A 19,405-nucleotide genomic window follows, 5' to 3' on the forward strand; every position below is an offset into this window, starting at 1 on the left:
CATGGATACATTGAAATGTTTTTTCCAGTCAAGGATCTTGTGCCTTGATAGAATTTGAATGTAGTGTTTTAAATGGACAGTTGGGCTCAAAGCAGCAAGTTCAGCACTGCATCTTTCTCTGAAAATTCCTTTATTGCATTTGGCTTAAGGCAGAAGAAAACCAGGCTTTTACAGCCGAGTTTCTGTAGATAGTGCTTTTTCCACAGGCAGAGTTTTCCTGTCATTATATTTCCAGCTTGTCTCCAAGTGAACTCCAGTTGGTTTCATCTGGGAAACTTGTTTTTATGCAGGATGGGTTTCTTTCAGATGATTCCCGAGTCTGGGGATGTTGCCACAGTCTGCACACTGACTGTGTGACGATCCCAGAGCATTTCCACTACAACTCAAGCTTTATCTGTAGGATAGTTACAAAAGTGTTTCTATCCTCAGTGCTCTGGACAGCCACGGGAGCACTGAAGCTTTCTCTAAGCAAAGGCCGACCTAGATAACTGCCTGGGAATGCAGACTGGAGTTAACCAAAGCATCAGGGTACACATATGCAGTGGGAAGTCAGCTACTTAGCATTACAAAGGGGATGGTATGTTGATTTGTTTAGGGGTTCTTTTGTTTGTTTGTTTGTTTTTTAGATACATCACTTAAGAATGTGTATTCATGGTTCATTGTCTCTTTCTTGTAGTTCTGTTCACTTCTGGGAAATAGTTTTACATAAACTGAAAAAAAAAAGTTTATATTTATGCTGCTGTGTACAGGAGGATGGAGTGTAAAGAAACTTGATGAGAGCTGTTAAGGGAAAAATGTCTTGTTAAGGGAAAAATACTTGTGTGTTAAAATCGTGTTAAAAATGCTTTTCAGAGACTCCAATGGTTGGCAAATTCCTCTGCTATCAGCAAGTTATGTTATAAGGTCATTGTGAATCTGCTCAGTATTTTTAGTAATTTGTTCTGCATCTTGAACATCAATACTACACTTAACTATGAACTTCAGTTTGGCACAAAACACTAGCAAAAAAGTCCCCCTTTAAAAATAGGCCTATAAATTACTTACAGTTGACTTCTGTACAGGAATAAAAACACTCCTTTCAAGAGGCTATATCTGAAAATATAAAATAGTTTGAACTATTAACCAAAGCTTTTTTTTTTTAACCTGAGCATCAGAAGGTGCTTACCTATGAAAAATCGAATACCATGGCAGATGTTTTCATTTCTGCTTTAAGATCTAATGAAGTGGAGGCAATTGTCTGTAATTCCTGCTTGTAATATTTAAGAATTAGTAGCTTAGACATAAGGACTGATATTTTGCATTAAAACTCAGGCACTGGGCAGTACAAGTTGAGAAATTAAACTTTTTATTATTTCTGAATGTAAATAGCATGTAAAATCCACTGTACGTGTGCTCAGCCATTTTGATAACATTTTTTTTTGCTTGTTCCTCACAGACTTTCACTCCTCTGGTAGATAAGCTGGGCTTGGGCACTGTGGTCCCAGTAGAGTTTCTTCTGGACAGACATTTACGTTTCCTGTCGGATGCCAGCGGATTACGTTTATTTCAGGTATTTGAAGTGTGTTCAGTTAAATTTATGTTTTAACTTTGTCCAGTGCTTGTCAGATTAATTTAATTTTTTCCTTACTGTTCCACCAACATATTCTTGTCTTTTTCCTTTTGCTGTCCTGTCATGTGTTTGTGTTTCTTTCCCCGCACTTCCAAGTTATTACACTACCCTCCATTTGCATCCGAAAAGTCCCAATTACTCTCTTCATTGTTCATGTGGAGAGCTAGTTGTCAAACATTGTGTAGCTGATAATTGCAATGCAAGTTTTGCAACAGCTTTTGCATAGCTAATCCTTTTATTCCTCCTGACATGCTCAGTAATGTTGTCCTTGATTTTACTTTCTTTTTTGGTTTGTCAGCCTCTGACAGCAGTCCAAGAAGAGCTGTCCCTTAAGAACTAACGATTCTGTTACTTTAAAAGACTATACTTTTGTGTTAAAACTGTTTGTTGTTGGTAGATGGGAACAGAGAGTCAAAATCAGATTCTTCAGGAACAGCCTTCACTAAGAGAATCTGTCAATGCGCTGATCAGCGACCAGAAGCTCCAGGAGATTTTTAGTAGAGGTGAGAAATGTGTTTTCTATCTGACCTACTTTGTTGTGGAACAGTTAGACTATGTGGGATTTGTGAAGGAGGATAGTAATTGTATCTGTTACTGTTTGATTTGGAAGGTAAATTTTCTGTATTTTGCAGTTTCTTTACAAAGAAGCATTATTTTGTCATAGATACAGGTAAGCAATTGCTGAGATACAACCAGAAATACCTGCTGGGAATGCTCGCTAGTTAAAGTAGGACAATTTCCTTGCATTTACAGCTTCCCTTGCTTTAAGTTTTTGTTTTGAATTTTTAAAGTTTTGGTCCTTTTTGTGATTCTGATCTGTGGTTTTAGAAATTTAAGTTTGAAGTTGTTGATCCTCAGAAACTGTCTTTTGCAGTGTGAGTTCAAGTCTTAGCATTTTGCTAATTAATATAGGAATTGTTCAAGTTGAATATGTGGTGTGGACACAGCTGGTCAGCACAGAGTTAATACCTTATCTGTTATCTGGATCCTGTACTAGGGTTAAGCCTGATGGTGGCTTTTGTTGTAGATCTGGGTAGTCTTGGTCAAGTGCTAAAACAATGTTCTATCCCGAGTTCATGTGCCAGGGGCCACCCTAGAGATAGGCCCCTGTTTTACATTTGAAGGGAGATGTACTTCCTTACAGGAATTTGGTGTATTCCTAGAATTTCTGAGGACAAGACTTCTTACATGAGCAAGTAGCTTTAAAATTGTTCGGTTTGGAGCCCTCTTCTGCCTAATTCTGGCTGTATCACATACAGGTTGTTGGATCATGTGGATTTTGATGATCTAATATTAGCAGTGTGGTTTTTTGTGGGTTTTTTTTGTACTTGGGGTAGGAGGAAAGCTCTGCATGCTGATGTGGAGAGTAAGGGCAGGGTCAGAGGAAACCTTTCTGTAGATGATCCATCACTCCTGTGAGAGAACTGAGACCAGCTACTTTGGAGATGTTGGATATGCAAATACCTGTTTCTACTCCAAACTGCACAGCATTTCTGCTGGGATCTGGACCGAGTCAGAATGCCAGGACTGTCCACTGGATTGATGCTACATAATTATTAACCCATAGGTTAGAAAAGCCAAAGAGTTTAGTTAGCAAGGAGCCTCCGTCTAGCTTGATTTTTGTCAAAGGATTGAGTTTGTTTTGATCTTTCACTTTTTTTTTTTTTCTTGTAAACTGTGTTTGTTTTGTCTTTACAATAGCTTTGAGTTACAGCATTGAGGGCCTATTGACTTTCTAGGACAGAATACCTGCTTACACAGCATTTTCAGCATTAGCCCTAGTGCTTTAATTTCTTTCCATCTGAAAGATGATACTTCAAGCCCTAATTAAGTGTACAGAACTATTTTATTGCATGACTTAACTAGTATGACATAAAGCATGTCTGGAAAATATACTCAGAGTCCTCCTTTTGCAGGTCCTTACAGTGTCCAAGGCCAAAGAGTTAAGGTTTACCAACCAGAGGATGAAAATAGCTGGCTCTGTGGTGTTGTGAGCCATCAAGACCCAATAACTCGTCTCATGGAGGTGTCTGTAACTGAGGTAAAAATATGAAGCACTTTTGGTGTTCCTAAAATACCACTCTTCAATATCTGTATGTGGAGAATGACAGCTTCACCAAAAGTTGTTCTTCTGGTTCTTTGTTACTTGTTTTAAAAGATGAGTCATTACTCATGTTGTGATTCATAGAATTTTTCTAATATTTTTTTCCTGTTATGATGACTTTCCAGAATAAATGATGTTACACAGGCCATTTCTATAAAAAAAAAAGCTGTAAGAATTTCTTTGAGAATGAGTGCTGTATGAAAAAATATTGGAAGTGATTCTCTGGATGGGAGAGTGTGCTGATGCACAGAAAGCTGCCCTCTGGATCTCTTATGTTGTGGTCTTCCTGTGCCTTCTCTTGATTTCCATCTGACACCCTGTACAAGTAGTTTGAAACAAGTACAGGCATAGCAGATGAAGTCTTAGCCTAAATAAATTTGATTTATGCAATTTAGCCTAGATTATTTGCTTTTGCCCTGTTCCTGTCAGTAAACCTGTGAACAGCACAGAGGATCAGTGCACTGCTAGAGTTACCTGGTGTTTATTCCAATGCTTCTGTGTGATCTGACAGGTAGTTCAGTATTACCCGTGGCCTGCTCCTGTGCTTTCAGCTGATACCTGCTCAGAAGCACCCAACTTCTTGTGTATTTACTGTGAAATAAATGGTAGCCTCCGAGCACAATTAGAGACTGGGTATTCATTGCTCCTTCTGGGGAGCCCACTGCTGAGGATAGTTTGGATGAATTGATGTTCCTCTTGGAGTTGTCTTTTCTGCATCTGGCAGAGTGAAGTGTAGAAGGCTAGCACAATACTAAATCATATTTAAGAAGAGCTGTGTTTAATGCAATGAATGCCTCTAGAAATGCTCAACAGAATGAATATACAAGGCAACAGCAGTAGGAATCAAATCTGCAGGTTTTTGAAATCGAGGAGCAGAAGGATGAAGGTAAACTGGAAGCCTGTAGTGCTCCTAAGGAAGTGGGATAGGAAAGGTAGTGGGAGAGGGGCTGCACAGTAACTGTGTGTTTAGGTCTTTTATGTACTATATACTCTGAATTAATAATTAACCTCCTCTTTTCTTTCTCCTACCTCCTCATTATCCATCTGCATAAAAAATTAGAGTGGTGAGATAAAGTCGGTGGATCCTCGACTGATTCATGTGGTGATGGACAACACTTCTCCAAGCGAGGTAGTCCAGCAGTTCAGGTCTTGTATATACAGTGTAAAACTTCATAAAAATTTAGATGTGAAACATCTAGAACATGGAAACAACTAAAACATGATGCAGTTTTCACTGTGGATTTTTGATAATTTTAATAATTTTCCGCTTAAAAGTTGGAATGGGAAAATTTTGTTTGCTACTTTGAGGATGGTCATAGCTTTCTTTAAACAATCTTCTCCTTTTGTTAGGCCTGTTTTACTAAGTTTAGTATGGGTCTTGGAAGGGGGTCAGCAACCATGGTGGGTGTGCTCCATTTTAAGGTGTATAAAGATTGTCTGTACTTGCTGCCTTTTTCTAATGGGCTCACTGTGCTGCATCGCAGACCTTTTTGGGCATTTCTAGAAATTGCCATCTGTCTTGTATGCCTTGTAAGCATTCCACTGCTTCAGTGGAGAGATTTCACGATAACATTTGAACCTGTAGTTTTACCCTAGGCTAAAGGGCAAGCTGTCTCCTGTAGTTAAATATTGTAGGCTTTGTGTAGTGCCCAGGAGGTGTGCCCTTCAGAAGACCTGTAGGGATTACACTTGGAGCAAAAATGAATGTGCAAACAGTGTTCATGCATTGTGAAGAATTGTGTTGTAGTATTGGATGTTTCTCAAAATTTGCCATGATTTGGTACATACTACAGCAAAGTAGCTCAGCTAAAAGTTTTCTTGTGCAGATCCTATTCTAGTACAAAAAAGACAAGACTGCACTCGTGCTTGTGTTCTGTGCTCACGTGGCATCTCTCTTTAGATGCCTCAATTTGTGGTAAAATGTTCCTAAGCTTCAGAGCAGTGTAATGTGTTGTGTTCTAACAGAAAAATGGTTTTTGAATGGGTATCCTGATTGTTCTGTTTAGTGATTGCATGGCTTTGTCTGTTATAGGGAGGGGGCCTAAAAGCAGCTAAATCATCATCTAAAGGGAAAAAGAAGAAAGAAAGCCTGGAGGGAAAGGATGGAAGGAGGAGGAAAAATGCATCAGATTCTGGATGCGATTCTGCAACAAAGAAGCTAAAGGAGAGGGGTGAGGTGGATAGCAATGGTAGTGATGGAGGTGAGGCAAGCAGAGGTCCTTGGAAAGGAGTCTCCAGTAGCGAAACAGGACTGGATCCCAGGGCCAAGCAGTTGCCTTCGTTCATTCCTCAGATTAATCGCAATATTCGCTTTGCTACTTACACCAAAGAGAACGGCCGAACGCTGGTAGTGCAGGATGAGCCGGTTGGTGGTGACACACCATTGCCCTTCACTCCGTTTTCCTCTGTGGCTGGACAAACATTGCTCGTTGGATCTGGATGTAAAGAGGCAGGAAAATCACTGGAGCAGGTTGGCCAAGGCACGGTGACTTCTGCAGCCACCGTTACTACAACTGCTTTGACACCGACAACGGTGAGAATCTCTGACACCAGTTTGCCAGCTGTTACTGGGCAGGACAAACTGAAAACAGTCCGATCACAAGCCCAGGGAGAGGTGAGTAACTCCTGATCCAGCGTGTCCCAGAAGAATTTGCATATTTTCAACAGATGTTCAGCAACACACTCCTGTTACAATGGGTGGCCATGGAATTGAGAAAACTACTTTTTCCCTGATTAGTCCCTCTCCTCACAAAGAAAACCTGTTATCTGACCTAAGAAATGACTCAGAAGAAAATTATTTGGTGAAGGACAGTAGTAAGAGACAACTCTGTATATGTGTGTTTATTCAACCTTTACCCGAGAAATGCAGTTTTAAAGTCACATTAAGCACTGCACTTGATTTTGTTGTGTCATATGGAAGATAACCTACTTAAAACCTCTTACCTTTATGCTAACAAATCTGCATGATAATGTGCACTGAGTTGAACATTCAAGTTACTTACAAAAAGAAGCCTTAGAACCAGAAAAATTATGAGGATACATTTAGAGGACCTCTTTGTAGATGCCCAGCTTTTTTGTTACAGCTGTGTTATCTATATAGGAGAAAAATGAACCAGTTGCATTATATGCTATCTAGGACTAAACCCAAACAAATAATTAGAATATTTGAGATTAGTACCTTTAGAATAAATTATAATGAAGAGCTTAGTCTGGAAGCAGCTTGAAAACCTTTTAGTTGTGTCTTTGTTTTCAAGGGAAGGAGTGGAAAAAGAGAAGGGAAACCCTGTTAGAAACAAAACAGAAGGCTTTTTAAGAATCAAAGGAAGGGTTATAAAACCAAAACCAAACCAAAACCCCACTCAGTAAGTACAACAAAAATTGGGAATCTTGCAGTCTACTGTATAAAAAAAAAGTGAAGAAAATGGGAGATACGTTAAAGAGTCCAATGTGATTGCCAGGAGGATAAATGGATTATTGTCATCCCTGTCTTGTGTATTAGCTAATGGAATGGTTGTAAAGGTTAGATGTTTACATTGGGATTCCTAAATTGTAAGGTATAAAGGAGAAACAGTATTGCTGAAGGCAGGGGTGTAACATAATGAGCATAATATAACATAACCTCCTGTCTCTTCTATCCCCCATCCCCCCAAAAAAAAGAAAAAAATTCAGAGTTGGGAGCAACTACACATTGTATAGGTTAATGATAAGAAATTGTTCTATTGTCAGTGGTATTAAGGAGCAACTTTAATTGTACTGAGAAATTTTGGTATCACCTCTCCTTCTTTCCCTCTCTCCAACCTCAAATCACTTGTTTTAAAACATTAATAACCTGGCTTCAGAGTTTGCAGGCAGACCACTAGTCCATTTTAAACTGTGTTTTTCTTGAGGGAGGGAACATGACATAAACCATCAAGAGTGTTATATAGTTCACATGTTATTGCTTCAGACTGTCCACTTTATCGTAGTGTCATTTGATCCTTGAGATTACTTAACAAGCTTGGTTTGCATTCATACTCTTTTTAAAACTCTTAGAACTCAGTTTTTTTAAAATTACTTTTGTCTCTAAAAAGAAATTGCTGAAATTCTAATATGTGGAAGAACTGTTAATGTTATTAAACTACAGCTGGAAGTTGGTAACGAGGAACGAGCTAAACCAGTGTGTGCAGTGTGGTAGGTGTTCATTGACCAGTAGGATGTGTTGCATAGAGTCTGTGGTTGTATTTAACGTGACCTTGCAATAAAAGTGTGTTAATCATGAGCAGATTTCTAAGTGGAAACTCAAAGAAAAGGAGTAGAACTGATTGAAATGATTCTATGAGGAGTTAGTCACAGCATGTAATCAGTTACAGTAGGACTATCAGAATTGGAAAATCTGAACAAGTATCAGTTGAGAAGAGAGGAAGTGAATATTCCATATCACAGTTAAGGTTTTAGTAGAAATCTGCCAGTCAGGAAACTTTCCAGTATTTAGTGATCACAGAAATAAAGACCTTTGTGGTTAACCCCTGCTGAGTAATCCCCTGAGAGCATCATGGCAAAGGCCTTTATCTACCTGTCAGCAGATGAGGCTCGCTGGGACCAGGAATAGTTTGTTCTAACTGCTAGAGGGCTTGCTTTGTTTAATTAACTTTCAAACTTAGTTACTTATTTCAAGAGTGCTACTTAAGTAGGAGAAGCTTATCAGGATGATCTTGGGGGAGGATGAAAGATGGGAGGTTATTCAAAAGCAGTTTCAACTGGGATTGCCCTCTTGTTGATTTGAATTTAAATGAGCGGCAGCTTTAATAATTTGCTTTTTGGTGAATTAGCTCACCTTGTCTTGTGTCTCACCCTTGTTCTAAAGCATGATAAGATATAAAGTGTTATTTTTTTTTCCCTGTGTCTTTAGTTTCAGTAGTGGATAGGAATCTTTAAAGAAGTTTCTTCATTGTAAATAAGTCTGCTGGAAGTTTCTATTCCATATATGTAGAATGCTAATTGTACGAATAGATGAGTTAAATTCTTGAATTAACAGTATTCTTGAATCAACAATCCTTTAATAGGCTAATGCTTATTAATTTTGTTTCAGAGTTCCCGAAATTCACTTTTGGCTTCTGGATTTGGAGTGTCTCTTCCAAGTTCTTCCCAGTCCTTGGTATTTGGGGCTGGAAGGAGCCAATCAAATGGAGTGATGACTCCAGAAAGCAAATCTTCTGGATTTCCTTTTGGTTGTAGTACTGGACAAGAGGCTCAGAAAGATTCTGATCCATCCAAGAACTTGTTTTTTCAGTGCATGTCCCAAAATCTTCCTTCCAGTAACTATTTCACGGTCATTTCAGAGAGCTTGACTGAAGATGTGTCTAGTCGGGACTCATTCAAGCAGTGTACAGACAGTGTGGGTTCTGGGATCTGTAAAGGTAAAGTTCTCTCAGTGGACACTAAACCAGGAGCCCAGTCTGGTGGTTCTGCGGAGCGGAAGCTGCCTATGGAATCCATGCCTACCCTTACTCCAGCCTTTTCACGAAGTCTGTTGAATACTCGTCCCCCAGATAGTCACGAGAACCTATTTTTACAGCCCCCAAAGCTGTCACGAGAGGAACCCTCAAACCCTTTCCTGGCATTTGCTGAGAAAGCAGAACTCAGTCCTTTCAGTAGCTTTGCATCTTCATCTCAGACGGGAGTTTCTACTCCCTCGACACCCGTGGGTCACAAGGCCACTTCTGGCTGGCCGGAATCGCTCGCCTCTACAGACTCTTTAGCTAAGAAGAAAAACTTGTTTATAACAACTGACTCCTCAAAGATGCTCTCCAGTGCTCCTGGTTCAACAGTAGCTGCTGGTGTTCAGAGCCCTTCCACTGTAGGGAATGGCCGTTCCAGCTCACCGACCAGCAACCTGACACAGCCCATCGAGATGCCCACACTTTCCTCCAGCCCAACGGAAGAAAAACCAGCCATTGGACCTGGGCAGCAGGACAATCCTCTTCTGAAAACTTTTTCTAATGTGTTTGGCAGACATCCATCTAGCTTTTTCTCTTCACAGGCAGAGTTTCCACAGGAGAACAAAGCTCCTTTTGAGGCTGTGAAAAGGTTCTCGCTAGATGAGCGGAGCTTAACATCCAAACAGGACTCTGACTCCAGTACAAATAGCGACCTGTCAGATTTGAGTGACTCTGAAGACCAGTTGCAGGTCAAAGCTTGTATGAAGGGTATCCCAGACCACTTGATGGCAAAGCTGGGCCCCCATGCGGAGCACAATGCAGAACTGCTGCTGTGTAAAGGAAAGGGGAAACAAGCCCCAAAGGGCCGACCCCGCACAGCTCCCCTAAAAGGTGATGACTTGAATGCAGGTGATGTCTTGGAAGCACAAGGAGGTGGGATACTGGGTTATCTCCTGTGTGAACTCCGTGAACTAACCACGATTGTAAACCTCATTTATGCTCAGTAGGCAGCAAATGGGATGCTTGCAAGGTTAAGGTTTAATGCTTCTTGTATGTGAATTAGATGTTCACTTTGAGAAATGTTTAAACATGTATTTGTCAGGACAGAGGTGTGGTGTGCTGCAGATTTAAAGAGTCTTACTGGTTTTACATGAGTATGAACATACAGATCTCTGAAAAGATGATTACTGGAGCCAGTGTCCTTTTGCTGTTGCAGTTAACTAATAGATTTTTACTTTTACTTTGCCTCACCCAGTTGGCCAGTCTGTGCTGAAAGATATGAGTAAGGTGAGGAAGCTGAAGCAGTCAGGGGAGCCTTTTCTCCAGGATGGCTCTTGCATCAATGTAGCTCCACATCTGCACAAGTGTCGGGAGTGCCGTCTGGAGCGGTACCGCAAATTTAAGGAGCAAGAGCAGGATGACTCAACTGTGGCCTGTCGCTTCTTCCATTTCCGGAGGTGCCCAAATTCTTCCTTCCTTCATGTGTAGTCTGTGTGCAGAGCTTGGACCATGTCCAAGCACAAAGTAATTATGTTTTACTTATTTAATATGCTTGGGTACAATGATGAAGGTTTTGAGTGTCTTGCATTTCTCTGCATCACTTGACTGGAATTCCCTCACTAGACTGGGAAGAGCTGCTGTTCAAAGATAAAGCTGTATGATACTGAGTCAGTCTCAAGGTCCAGCTCAGGAGATTGAATTTGCGTTACTGGGTAGACTTTTACTGCTGGGTAGCAATTTATATACAATAACTGTTCTCTCCCTCCTTCATAAGGCATTCAGAACAAAGATAAAATTTTAATCTGCTCAATAGGTAAGTAAACATTGCCAGTGTGGGGCTAATGTTTGACTAGGTTCTGTTGAGTACAGGACTGATTTTTAGGAAAACGCTGCATCTGTGTTCTCTCTGTACATGCTTTTAACAGTTCTTACAGACCTGTTATGCTTCTCTTCATCTTCCTTAACTGCCTGTTCTAGCAAGTGCTCTGCATCTTCTTCCAAAAACATTTGTTGACTTTCTAGCATATAAAGGATGAAATGAATTTTTAGTATGCGCCACCCACCCAGTAATCATGCTGCTTCTCTTCCTAAGCTTGTTAAAAATTAATCTAGCTTTGAGGTTAAAGACAAGATGGTTTCTGCTCAAAAATGCAGTTGCCTTTTAATACTGGCAGGAGACATTTAGGGTTCTGTAATATGTTGCTACACCTTTAACCCACACAAAGACAAGGAGGGTCAAAGGTATTGGTAAAAACAGTTGTGATTCGTCTCTGTGGAGAGCAGTACAAGGAGGATTTTTGCATGTCTTGTAATGTGAGCCCTTAGAACAAGTGGTGGCAGCCCTGGCCAGAACTGAAAAGTTGGGAAAAGCTTTCTCAGGAGTTAAAACTGAAAACGAGAACCATTCAGAATTTTGCAAGCAGCATCATGCAACAACCCAAATAAACTGAATGTTGTCGTCTCTTTGTATTAATAGTATAGACATGTGAGAATTAGCAAGCTGTAGAAATTTCTTGTATGTGGAATTTCCCAGCAATGCTTACCAGGATCTGTGGATTCGTTCCAGTGGGTTTCGCAGCCGTAGCTTTGTATATTTTACTCTCTTGTTACTGGGATTTGCAATATAAATGTACTGTCTGTAGAATATAGCACTCTTAGCTGAAGCCTTTTTTTCCCCCTTTTCATGGGTTTATGTTTTGACATAGATGGCATTATAAGTTTATTAAAGGTGGTTGATCATTTTCTCTTTCCTGCAGGCTGGTATTTACCCGGAAAGGTATCCTAAGAGTCGAGGGTTTCTTGAACCCACAGCAAAGTGACCCTGATGCCATGAGCCTGTGGATTCCTTCCTCCTCCCCTGCAGAAGGCATTGATCTGGAAACTTCCAAATATATCCTGGCCAATGTTGGGGACCAGTTCTGCCAACTTGTTATGTCAGAGAAGGAGGCAATGATGATGGTGGAGCCACATCGTAAGCTGGGCTTTTGACATGTTTTTTGTCCATCCTCTCTGTGTAATGTGTGTACAATGCAGTGGAATAGAGTTGAAAATGTCGTGTAATATCTTGTTAAAATGCTTCCCCTGTATTCACTGAGGGCTGTATTCACTTCTTTGGGGTGTGTGTAATTGTGGGATCAGCATTTGGGACTTTTCTTTTGGATCAGTGCAACATTACTGCCAAGGAAGCTGATGGTAACTTTCCCAGATGTGAAATAAATGCAGAAATCAGCTGACTCGTGACCTAAGAAAACAGAAATAAATTGAGAACACTTACACACTGACCAGCTATGCTTTAATCAGCTTTCCTCATATATTCCTATCCTTTTATGCTCCAGGGACATCACGTAAAAGCTCAGGGTTTTCTAGGAAAGGAGCAGTACGTGCATTCAGCCTGCAAGGACTCAATTGAACAAGTAGTTGCCAGCTTTCCACTTCAAAAGGAATAGTTTTAATAAAAAATAAGAAGGTGGCCAGCTTAGCCTATCACATGGGTAACTGACTATCTGATTTTTTCCCTTTAGTTTCTGGAATGTACAAGGGCATCCTTTTGGAGAGGACTTCCCCTTCCTCAGCCAATATGTACAGAATCTGAATGGTTGACTGGCATCTGATTAGTAAAACTAAAAATGCAATTTTTTTGTTTTAGAAAGTGACATTATTGTTCGTAAAACTAGCAGAATTTTTATAATTTTACTATAAATTCCATAAGTGCTCCTAGAAATTCAGTTATTACAGAACACTGTAAGGTGGTGTGTTACCCTGTAATGCCCATTTTGGGACCTGACCCTCCCCACTCTTACAAAGGGGAATTTTAATAGTGTCACAAGACTAGCAAGTCAAAGAATGTGTCTCTGAATGTAAAAAGTTCATGTTTCTGTGCTCTGCCTTCAGGTCATGTTTCTGTGAACTGTTTCTTTATCAGTGTTACTGTGATACCCTCAAATTAGGCGGGAGAAATGCAAAATGTCAAGGCAATAATTCGCAGTGTTCCTTCTCTTTATAGAGAAGGTGGCATGGAAGCGAGCGGTGCGAGGTGTGAGGGAGATGTGTGACGTGTGTGAGACAACCCTCTTCAACATCCACTGGGTATGTCGCAAGTGTGGGTTCGGGGTCTGTCTCGACTGTTACCGGCTGAGGAAGAACCGTCCACGCAGCGGTGAGTACTGGGCTGTTCTACCCCACTGTAACCTTTGAGCTGACTGGCTTTCAGTGGGGATAGTTTCTGGGAAGTTGCTGAAGGTTTTGTGGGAGACTTAGTGAGCGTCAGCTTGGAAGGCTGCATGTTTGGAACTTGGGCACTACTGACTTTGTGCTGCTGGTCCTTCCTTCATTTCCTTATGAACATGTGTTTTATCTGTTTGCTTAGGATGTGATTACTAAAATTACAGCATCAGCAGGCATAGACTGTGTGCTGAGACAGATGACTGGATAGTTCTGTCTTTTCCTCCGAAAGTATAAAAGAGAAATATAAGTAATATCTTAACAGTCCAGAACTGTCACAAGGTGAACTAGTAAGCAGACACTGCAGAGAACTGCTGTCTCTAACAGGAGGGAGATTGTAAAGTTTTCTTCTTTTTTTGATTCCTTGACATACCAGGCTTGTAATTCAGCAAAAAGTTCAGTAAGTTCAATTTTGACAAATAGAGGCACAACACATTTACAAAAGTAGATATCTGGTTGGGGTTTTTTGTGTACTTTACTGTATTGAACCCACTTTGTTAGTGTGGGAGCTGTCAATTGGCAGTCAGTAAGAGTAAAGGTATAAGTGACAGTTACATTATTATATGGAGCACATGTATAAAACACTGGATGTTAATAAGGATAACTTAAGAAAGCATAACGAGAACAAAAGTATCATATTTAAAAAAGCTTAGGCTAGAAACCTAGAGTTTTAGGTGATTGAAAACAGCAAACTGCTATAGATGAAGGGAAAATGACTGTGGTAGTTTTATGATCTGAAGAGGCAAAAGTTGCTGTAGATCCTGTTCTAATGGTCTGTATTTATAGCTGATTTTTGAGATCACCAGGTTAATCTCCTGCACTGTAAAGAATCTAAAGAAACAATATTAATGCAGAAGTATTCTGTATTTAAAGTTTTAGTACAAAATCTAATTTTTCTTCTTTATTCCAGAGACAGAGGAGATTGGTGATGAGGAAGTTTTCTCGTGGCTGAAGTGTGCAAAGGGTCAGTCTCATGAACCAGAGAATCTTATGCCAACACAGATCATCCCTGGTACAGGTAATGATTGAAACATGAAAAGAAAAATAGCAAATTTTGTCTCAGTTCTGAGCAAGGAAGTGGAAAAAATATAAAGATGAATGATGTTCTAGCTGGTACATGGATTTAGAAGAGACTTTCACTTGCTGATCTCCTCTCTCCAGTGACCAGCAATAGGACACAAGAAAATGGAATGAAGCTGCATGAGGGGAGGTTCACATTGGAGAGCAGGAAAAGCTGCTTCTCTGAGAGGGTGGTTGGGCACTGGAACCACTCCCCAGGGAAGTGGTCAGGGCACTAAACCTGTCAGAGTTCAAAGAGTGTTGGGATGATGCTCTTAGTGATGTAGGGAATAGTAGGAGCAGATGATGATCTGTAGCGTTTGCCAGGTTTGACAGCCTCGCAGTGCCACTGTGAAAGTAGTGTCAGCACCATTGGCCACACCGTTCAGAGACGAGTGTCTTGTGATAACGTGTGATCTTAAAGATACTTGGCAGTAATGCTAAAAACTCCCCACCCCTCTGAAGATACATTATAGTTAAGGCCTTTCTTTTAGATTTCTTTACATGTGATGTTAAAGACTCGACTTTCTTCACAGCGCTTTACAACATTGGAGACATGGTCCACGCAGCACGAGGCAAGTGGGGCATTAAAGCCAACTGTCCGTGTATTAACCGGCAGAACAAATCGGTGCTGAGACCAGCTGTCACCAATGGAATATCACAGGTACGTCGTTTGAGGCTGAAACTACCTTCTTTGGCATTTACATCTCTGAGATCTATTAAGATGTTAGATCCTTTAGGATAATCTGTTGTGAAACAGAAGCTTTATTTTCTCCATATGTACTCTTTGAGTGTTTTAGCTTAGCAGAAGTCTTTTGGGACACTTTTTGGGGATGTGAACTGCATCTGTTACTTACCAAGTGGGTATTTGAGCTAATACTCTTATGTAGAAGTTGAGTAGGAAGCCATTCATACTGATGCTGTATTTTAAAACAAGCCACTATTAGTAGCTTGCAACAAGTGCTTTTATTTCGTTATGATTCCTGAAGGAATCAAGAGCAGTTCTGTTACTGTTGATACAAAAAAATCCTCCTGTAATTGGAGAATAAAAGAAAGAAAAAAGAAAGAAAAGAAATCAAAAATCCTGTGCTTGTGTTAACAGATGACAGGGGAAGAATTCACACCACAGTGCAAGGTCTAACACACACAGATAGGAAGCTCCAGTACTCTGCTGCTAAGCATAAATGAGCTTCACTGTGCGCTTAAAGCAAATGGAGAAAGAAAACAGACAAACCCAAATGCATTGGATAACTGTGTCTCAAGTTGAACTCTTCCCTTTATTCAACATTTAGCAATTGTTTATTGTTTTTGTTTTAGCTTCCGACTGTAAATCCTAGTGCATCAGCCTCTGGAAACGAAAGCACCTTTTCCACTGGAGCAGGGACAGCAGGAGTGGGGCAGCTAGAAATGGACACTGTACCAAAATCTGAAGCAATTGATAGTAGGATAGAAGAATCTACAAAAACAGAGACATTACCAACCAATAACACTGGTGAAATAAAGACTAACAGACCACTTTGCCCAGAAACAGCTCCATCGTCAGCTTTACACTGGCTTGCAGATTTAGCAACACAAAAAGCAAAAGAGGAAACAAAAGGTGAGCAGAAGACATGTCCTGTGGGGTTGAAATTAAAAGATATATGATAATGTACTGCTTGGTTGCTGTACTTTGTGACAGTGCCTAGCCCTAAACTGGAAAGAACAAGGTCATTTTTCTTCCTTTGCCTCTTAGAACCAGTTTTGATTTAGAGGCTTAGGAATATGCAAAGCTGGAAAGATGATACAGCTGAAGATAATACTGTCTTGTCACTCATAGTTTATTTCAGTACCAATTTGTGTATTTGTTTTCTCAGAAGCTGGTATGCTGATGTAAAATGATAGTAATTAATTTCAGATGCAGCTTTGTCACTTTGTAACTGTTGAAGCTCTTCTGTGTGCTATGGGAAGAGTGCACTTCCAGAGAACTGAGAGAGTAGAATCGAGTTGGAGGATCAGATGAAAGCTTAGAGCATCTTGAATACTTGGTAGTTTGAGTGACTACACTTCCTGGATGTCAGAGGTAGCATGACTAGCACAGGATTTATTCCTATCCATATTTCTGGCAGAAAGTACTTTAAATGTTGATGTTAAATGCTCATGAATCATTCACTAGTTTTGCTGGGCTCAGTCACTGTAATATTTTGACTACCATTAAAATTTGAAATATTTAATATCAAAACATCAATTCAGAATTTCAGGGAAATATTTTTTAATTGAATCTATTACAAGGTTGTGGGTTTGTGTGTGTCAGACCCTTGCAGATCAGATGTATTGTGCTGTTCAAAACCTTAACAACATATGAAGGGTAAAATCTGTCTGAAGGATCTGATGTCTTTGATTCTCACTGAGGTGCCTCATTCACTATTACAGTGATAATTTACCTTTACCACAAGATTCTGTCAATGTCCTATTTAATGCAAGAGCAAATAATTTCAGAAAACTTTGTGATCATTTGGACTTTGCCTCTTGTTTTTTCTTCCCCCCCAACCAGTGTTTATATTTATCTTGCAGAATCAGGATCACTGAGATCAGTGCTTAGTAAAGAATCCCATTCACCCTTTGGATTGGATTCCTTCAACTCCAGTACAAAGGTTTCCCCTCTAACCCCAAAGCTGTTTAATAGCCTCTTGTTGGGCCCAGTGACATCTAGCAACAAAACTGAAGGCTCCAGCCTCAGAGATCTGCTCCACACAGGGCCAGGAAAGCTTCCTCAGGTCCCATCAGACACAGGAATCCCCTTTCCTCCAGTCTTTTCTGCAGCTTCTACGGTAAACAATTTTGTATTCCTCAGTGATAACTGTTCTAGGGAAGAATTTCATGATGATCTAACAATTTTTCTCTAAATGTTTTTGTAGTATTTCACTCTTGAATGTTGAAACAAATGTAATATCTCACCAAAACTCACTATGTTACAAAGTTGTAGAGAATTTTCATGCCAATTTTTAGTTTTAGTTTACTGCTGCCATGGAGAGGCCTTTGTTTTCAAGGGACCAAGAAAGTGAGTTAAGTACAGCCTTTAAATTGTTGAACTGATAATCAGCATCCCTGTACAGACTCACTTTAAATTTCAGTGCAAAAGTTTCTGTTCCTGGATACCTGAATGCCTCTGAGCCAGTTTGTTCACTGATTCATGCTCTTCTGGTAGCAAGGTGTCCGTGACTAAAATCTGAAGGAGAGCAGATATTCATTAATACTTTTAGTGTTGTAAGACTAAACTTACCTCTGGGTTCACATCTTCTAGGGGGCCAAAGGTAAAGCCAGCCTGCCTAACTTCTTAGACCATATCATTGCTTCTGTGGTGGAAAATAAGAAGACATCTGATGCTGCAAAGCGAGCCAGTAATCTCGTTGACACCCAGAGAGAGGTGAAGGAAATGGTAATGGGGTTAAATGTGCTGGATCCACACACTTCCCACTCCTGGCTGTGCGACGGTAGACTCCTTTGCCTTCATGACCCCAGCAACAAAAACAACTGGAAGATCTTCAGGGAATGCTGGAAACAAGGCCAGGTGGGTGATGACAGGTATCCAACCCTTGCTGTGATTTTAGTCTGTACCGTGGTCATTGACAGGTCTATTCAGACTTTGGCAGTGCTGTGGTGTCCATCATCTGCCTAACTTTATAAAGAGCTCCTCAGTTCCTGGTTAGTATACTCTGATAATTTTGTCAGCACTGTCTGTCAGCAAATACTGCTGTCTCTCTTAGGAGGATCCTGACTGTTTTGGGAATGCTTACAAAAAATGTACATGTCGGTTTGTCTGCCAGTGAGACTTGTTTATCACCAGGTGCAAGATGTTGCTTGTGGCCCTGGGGTTCTTGGCTGTTAAGGAATCCTGAGAGACTCCTTATGGAGTCTCGAGATGTGATGGCAGATCTTCTCTCCCATGTGTAGCTTGCAGGGTGCATCACCTTCCAAGGCAGTGCACACTCTGAGGCTCTGGCTACAAGTGTCATGCTCATGGACTCTTTGTGTCCATGTATTTTAGGCTTTGCCCCAAGGTGTGCAATTGATTCTTTTGAGTGAATTTTATCATTCAGAGAACCCCTTGAATGAGAATAGACGGGCTCATTCAGGGATCCTCTAGTGGTGTTGCACTCACTTGAGTTTCCTGTTGAAATGTGGAAAGGAACCTAAGTGAACCTCCCTCGTTCCTGCACAAGAGAGAGATGTGACTCAGGCTGGCATCAGTGTCAATTAGGCTACTTTAAACAGAATTTCTTCAAGCAGAGACTCTCTCAAGAAACTGCTCAGTCACAGTTCTCCCTTGACTTACATACTCCTATACATCCCAGCTGTACCTTTAAAAGTGAAGTGAAAGAACATTAATTCCATCACCATTCCTAAATCATCTTCCTATTTTGTTACTTTGAAAAAAACCCCCACAACTTCTTAGCTACCCTCCCCATCACAATAAATGCACTGGGCACTAGATCTGAGCCATATGAAGGTCTTGGTTATGATGACATACCAAATTGTTAAAAGAGAAAATTTCTTTTCCCTTAATGTTTGGGTAATAAGTGGTAGTCTTTCAGTGTTGTGCAGAAAGAGCAACACTTTTTGACTCCTTTTTCTCAGAAATTGTCAGAAATAAGTATGTCTTATCCCAGAATTCACTGAGAGACCATAAGACTAATTTTTTATGAACCTGTTCTTCAAGAGCATTTTACTCCCCTGAAAGTGGTTGTTGCTTATCTGGGGAAACTGTCAAGATTCTCATCCCATAGCAGCCTGTTCTTTTCTGAATTTTCATGCTAGGCTTTCTCTTTTCCGAGACACTGAAAATTTGTGAGGGTACTAGAGCTTTCTTTTTGTTTGTTCTCTCCCTGTAGTCTGAGAGCACATTTGGCAGGAAATGTCTACCAGGCAAGCCTGCTATCATTTTACCTTGCAACCCTAGCTGTGTTCTTCACTAGAGAGAATATTTTCTTTCTTCCATGAGAAATTCACTGCTTAATA

The 19,405-nt window shown here is 40.4% G+C and overlaps 1 protein-coding gene and 1 long non-coding RNA gene across 3 annotated transcripts in view; one reads left to right on the forward strand and one right to left on the reverse strand.

Moving 5' to 3' along the window:
* The window catches only part of KDM3B (lysine demethylase 3B), a 42,529-nt gene that overhangs the window by 12,787 nt on the left and 10,337 nt on the right, over window positions 1–19,405 (forward strand). The window contains exons 3-16 of one of the 2 annotated variants that reach the window (XM_027902473.1): window positions 1,436–1,549; window positions 2,007–2,112; window positions 3,526–3,650; window positions 4,774–4,842; window positions 5,746–6,327; window positions 8,782–10,021; window positions 10,386–10,587; window positions 11,887–12,101; window positions 13,134–13,286; window positions 14,262–14,369; window positions 14,947–15,074; window positions 15,728–16,007; window positions 16,961–17,217; window positions 17,691–17,957. In XM_027902473.1, the coding sequence (XP_027758274.1) occupies window positions 1,436–1,549; window positions 2,007–2,112; window positions 3,526–3,650; window positions 4,774–4,842; window positions 5,746–6,327; window positions 8,782–10,021; window positions 10,386–10,587; window positions 11,887–12,101; window positions 13,134–13,286; window positions 14,262–14,369; window positions 14,947–15,074; window positions 15,728–16,007; window positions 16,961–17,217; window positions 17,691–17,957 (3,846 nt within the window). Of the gene's footprint in view, window positions 1–1,435; window positions 1,550–2,006; window positions 2,113–3,525; window positions 3,651–4,451; window positions 4,646–4,773; window positions 4,843–5,745; window positions 6,328–8,781; window positions 10,022–10,385; window positions 10,588–11,886; window positions 12,102–13,133; window positions 13,287–14,261; window positions 14,370–14,946; window positions 15,075–15,727; window positions 16,008–16,960; window positions 17,218–17,690; window positions 17,958–19,405 lie in introns of those variants that run through there. The other variant, XM_027902480.1, reaches the window with a different exon arrangement.
* On the reverse strand, window positions 576–6,134 carry LOC114067201. Its single transcript, XR_003573344.1, has 3 exons — window positions 6,037–6,134; window positions 1,045–1,092; window positions 576–710 (listed from the first exon to the last, which is right to left on the reverse strand). It is a non-coding gene; the product is annotated as an uncharacterized LOC114067201 (long non-coding RNA).

The sequence above is a fragment of the Empidonax traillii genome, unplaced genomic scaffold (genome assembly GCF_003031625.1).
Source record: "Empidonax traillii isolate 1590-97213 ecotype Southwest subspecies unplaced genomic scaffold, ASM303162v1 scaffold22:size5013007, whole genome shotgun sequence".
Taxonomy (NCBI): Eukaryota; Metazoa; Chordata; class Aves; order Passeriformes; family Tyrannidae; genus Empidonax; species Empidonax traillii.